Below are 5,000 nucleotides of genomic sequence, written 5' to 3'. Positions count from 1 at the left end.
TGTTATCATTTTTATAATGCCTTCGTCGTTATGGTGTGGTGTGTTGGTGCAGATGGCGCAGTTTAAGTTTCTCAAGGAGGCGTCACGCCACATCTGCTAAGCAGATGCCTGACCAGCAACTTTACCCAACGCGCTCAGTCAAGCCTTTAGTGCATGCATGTATGTATATATTTTTGTACTTGTCAGACTGGAATCTGCAACAGCATTTTGCCAGAGGACAACGCTCTCATTGCGATGGGTTCTTTTTCAGTGCGCCAAGTGCACACATGGCCTCAGTTGATCGTCTCATCCGAATGATTAGCCACTCAGTTTATTTTTTCCAGTGAAACATGGGAGAAAAGGGCGACAGCGGGATTCGAACCCAGACCCTCATGGACTCTCTGTATTGGCAGTTTCATGAGCGTCTTAACCATTCTGCCGTCTTCCTCCTTAAAGATAGCGCATGAACTGGAGGAGATGCTGGAGGAGTACAACCAGATCAACACGGCCCAGATGAAGCTGGTGCTGTTCATGGACGCCGTCAGGCACGTGTGCCGCATCACCAGGGTCATCCGGCAGCCCCTGGGCAACGCCCTGCTGCTGGGCATGGGGGGGTCCGGCCGGCAGTCCCTCACCAGGCTGTCCGCTCACGTGTAAGTGTTGTTGTCGGTCGGCTTTGGCTGCCTAGTGTGTTGTGTTGTGTTGTTGTCTGGGGTTATGCTGTGTTGCTGTTGTGTTGTGTTGTGTTATCGTGTGCTGTAATGTGTTGTGTTATTTTGTGCTGTTGTGTTTTGGTCTCTCTCTCTCTCTCTGTCTCTGTGTGTGTGTGTGTGTGTGTGTGTGTGTGTGTGTGAATATTTTTGTTAATTAGATTATTTCGTCTTACTCAACCTTTTTTTTTTTTTTTTTTTGTTCTTTCAAAACTAAAACGAATCATGCATACCCTTTTCTTTTTCTTCTTCTTCTTCTTTCTTCTCTGTCACCAATACCACCAGTATCACCAAATGACCGCAAGCATTTTTGTGGTGTCAGCGGCTATCCAAGACGGTGATTATGATGGTGATGATGATGATGGTGTGTTGTTGTTGCAGGTCGGAGTTTGACTGCTTCCAGATAGAGCTATCTAAGAATTACGGGATTACAGACTGGAGAGATGATCTGAAGACGTTGATGATGAAAGCAGGAGTGGAGGCGGTCCCCACCGTCTTCCTTTTCAGTGACACGCAGGTTGGATGTTTATTGTCTTGTCTTGTGTTATGTTGTATTGTCTTGTGTTGTGTTGTATTGTATTGTATTGTATTACTCTTTTTGTCACAACAGATTTCTCAGTGTTAAATTCGGGCTGCTCTCCCAAGGGATAGCGCGTCGCTTCACTGAGAGCGATACCGTTTTGTGTGTATTTTTGTCTGCCTGTCATATTTGTTTTCTTATCGAAGTGGAATTTTCAACAAAATTTTGCCATGGACAACCCTTTTGTTGCCGTAGTTTATTTTGCGTGCCCTAAGTGCATGCTGCACATGGGACCTCGATTTATCGTCTTATCCGATTGACTAGCGTCCAGACCACCACTCAAGGTATAGTGGAGGTAGGGTGGGAAAACAAACAACTGGCGACTATGGGATTCGAACCAGTGCGCCGCTCAGATTCTCTCGATTCCTTGGTAGATGACGCGTTACCTCTACTCAAGGACAACACTCCACTAAATAAATATAAGCATCCCTAATGATCACTCAGATCAAGAGCGAGTCGTTCCTGGAGGACATCAACAACATCCTGAACGCGGGCGACGTGCCCAACATCTACTCGGTGGACGAGCTGGAGACCATCTACAATGCCATGAAGCCCGTGCTGCTCAACGAAGGCATTCAGGCCACCAAGACCAACCTCTTTTCCGCCTACACCAAGACCGTCCGCAGCAACCTTCATACCGTCATCACCATGAGGTGGGAGTGGTGTGTGTGTGTGTGTGTGTGTGTGTGTGTTTGTTGGTTGTTGGTGTTGTTGTTGTTGTTGTTGTTGTTAGAAGATGGGGATGGGGGTCCTCCGCCTACACCGTCATCACCATGAGATGGGGAATTTGGGTGAGTGTGTGTGTGTGTGTGTGTGTGTGTGTGTGTGTGTGTGTGTGTGTGTGTGTTGGATGGGGCTGGGGTGATCCTTCTCCGCCTACACCAACATCGTCCGCAGCAACCTGCATACCGTCATCACCAGGAGGTGTGGAGTTGGGGTCAGGGTTGGGGGTGGTGGGGATGTGTGTGTGTGTGTGTTGTGCGTGTGGTGGGCGCGTTTGTGTTTGTGTGTTAGTGTGTGTGTGTGCGTGTGTGTGCTGGCTGGGGCTGGGGTGTCCTCCTCCGCCTACACCAACATCGTCCGCAGCAACCTGCATACCGACATCACCATGAGGTTGGGATGGGAGTTGGGGGGTCGGGGTCTTGGGTGATGGTGGTGGGGGATATGTGTGAGTGAGTGTGTGTGTGTGTCTGTGTGTGTCTGAGTGCGTTTGATGGGGCTGTGAGCTCCTCCGCCTATACTCATGATGATTCATTCTTTATAAAATTTGTTAAAAAGTACCATTCAAATGTGACACATTAATAATCGTTTTATCAAACGAACAAAGAAAGAAATAAAAGTAAAAGAAGTAAGCCAGTCAACCAACGTACCCCACGGGGTTAGTTTCCTGTTGTGGATGGTCTTCTCTTCCTTTATATCTCCCCCAAGGCCTTTTGGGCCGGGCCTGTCTGTTGCATCATCACCTCTGCAGGCCTCGTCAGGTAAAACGTGAACTTGAACCCCTTTCGAACAAGGAACTAAGTAAAGAAACCACCCAGGGTACCCTGTGTATTTCTTTCTTCTTCTCCCAAGACCTTCTGGCTAAGGTGTTCTGGGGCCGTCTGTGGTATTATCACCCTTGGGGGGTCTCGTCAGGAGAAACGTTAACCTGAACCGCCCTTTAAAAAAACGTATTGATGGAGTCTCCCGTCGGACCGACGGATGAGTAGGCAGGCAGGTTCATCTGCCGGTGTGTGTCCTCATATGGGGGAAGAGGCCGATTCTGCCTGACCAGCACATGTGACTTTTTTTTAGTGAGGAGGAGTTGTGCAGTCCCTTCCCCACTCTCTCGCCTACCGACGCTCACAGTCCCACAGGTGCAGATACTGCCACGTGTAGAACGGCCTCGGCAGGTGCAGGTTTTTTCTCCGGAACTCCGTCTCCTAGGAGGACTTCCAGCCAAGGATAAGAGCTCCCCATGTCCTTTGGTCATCCTCTTCCGCATTCACAGCCGTTGGGAAAGGTTTCCTCCTCCGCCTGGTCCGTCGTTGGAAGACTTCACATGCGGCAGGTAGTACTGGGTTACCAGTAGCAAGGGCTATGTCCCTGACCTGACCAGCAAACGAACATGGAACTAAGTAAAGAAACCGCCATGCCTTCACGGGACTCTGTGTAATTCTCTTCTTCTTCCAAGCCCTCTGGGTAAAGTGTTCCGAGCCCCCCCTGTAGCATCATCACCCTTAGGGGGGTCTCCGACTCGTTAGGTAAAGCGTTAACTTGAACCCCCTTTCTTATTAGATATAAACTGATTAGTAAACAAGCAAACGAACAAGGAACTAAATAAATAAAGAAACCACCTCACCTACAGGGTACCCTGTGGACTTTTTTTCTCCTCTCAAACCCTTTAAGTAGGGAGTTCCGAGCCCGTCTTTGGTGTCATCAATGGTTAGGGTCTCGTCGTCGGAAAAAAAAGATCTTTTCTCTTTTTTTTTTATAAATGAATTGATAGCAAATGAACAAACGAAGGAACAAAGAATGAAAGAAAGTAAGTAAAATAAACAAACGAATCAAACAACACAGCGGACTCGATTCCCTGCTGCGGTCTTAGAAAAGTTAGTTTGCTTGATTCAAATCTCTCCCGGTTTTTTTGTTTGTTTGGTTTGGTTTTTTTGTTTGCTTGTTTTTGTTTGTTTTTTTGTTTTGTTTTGTTTTGTTTTACTGAAAATAATACCATGTCCGCTTGGATGTCGCCAGTCTCTGTCAAGGTGATGTTACTTGTGCAATGTGGAATTAGATATACCAACTTGACAAGATCACTGCGAGCGTGTTGTTACTGTTCGTTTGTTCGTGTGTGTGTGTGTGTGTGTGTGCATGTGCGTGTGTGCATGCGTGCGTGTATGTGTGCGTTCTCACCAAAGTCTCTGTCGTTCGTTTGTGTGTGTGTGTGTGTGTGTGTGTGCATGCTTGCGTGTGTGCGTGCGTGCGTTCTCACCCCAAGCCCTCTGTTGTTCGTGTGTGTGTGTGTGTGTGCGCGCGTGCATGCGTGCGTTGTCACCCCAAGCCCTCTCGTTCATGTGTGTGTGTGTATGTGCGCGTGCGCGCGCGCGCATGCATATGCGTGCGTGCGTACCATGCGTGCGTGCGTTCTCATCCCAAGCTGTTTTTCATTCATGTGTGTGTGTGTGTGTGTGCGTGCGTGCGTTCTCTCACTTCCAAAGCCCTCTGGGCGAGGTGTTCCGGGCCCGTCTGCGGCAGTTCCCGGCGCTGGTAAACTGCTGCACTATTGACTGGTTCAGCGAGTGGCCTGCCGAGGCCCTGCAGTCGGTGGCCTTGCGCTTCTTGGGCGATCTGCCCGACCTGGACTGCTCTGAAGAGGTGATGAACGGGTTGGTGGCCGTCTGTCAGGAGATGCAGCAGTCCGTCTCCGACTACTCTGTCAAGTTCAAGGTCGAGATGTCCAGGTTGGTAACTTTGAATGATAATTGATATGGATACTTTATATCCCGCCTATGCTTGGTCGGAGACCAAGCTTGTACCGTTTCACGAGAACGGGAGCCATTTGCACAACAGGCTGCCCAGTACCTTGGTAGAGCCGACTGACGGCTGCCACTGGGCGCTAATCGTTCATTTCCTGTGTCATTCAATCAGGTTTCAGTCAAGCACATAGTTATACACACTCAAACAGACATGTAACATTGTACGTTTATGACCGTTTTGTTTATTAACACCGCCATGTTGGCAGCCGTATTCCG

The 5,000-nt window shown here is 48.8% G+C and overlaps 1 protein-coding gene across 1 annotated transcript in view; it reads left to right on the top strand.

The window, feature by feature from the left end:
• LOC143298154 (dynein axonemal heavy chain 1-like) overlaps positions 1-5,000 on the top strand; it is a 164,998-nt gene that overhangs the window by 110,142 nt on the left and 49,856 nt on the right. Inside the window, exons 51-54 of the mRNA XM_076610887.1 lie at positions 436-632; positions 1,071-1,206; positions 1,714-1,922; positions 4,467-4,709. Coding sequence (XP_076467002.1) covers positions 436-632; positions 1,071-1,206; positions 1,714-1,922; positions 4,467-4,709 — 785 coding nt within the window. The remainder of the gene's footprint in view (positions 1-435; positions 633-1,070; positions 1,207-1,713; positions 1,923-4,466; positions 4,710-5,000) is intronic.

This window comes from Babylonia areolata, chromosome 23 (genome assembly GCF_041734735.1).
Source record: "Babylonia areolata isolate BAREFJ2019XMU chromosome 23, ASM4173473v1, whole genome shotgun sequence".
NCBI classification, from domain to species: domain Eukaryota; kingdom Metazoa; phylum Mollusca; class Gastropoda; order Neogastropoda; family Buccinidae; genus Babylonia; species Babylonia areolata.
This window is presented reverse-complemented; position numbering and strand designations above follow the sequence as displayed.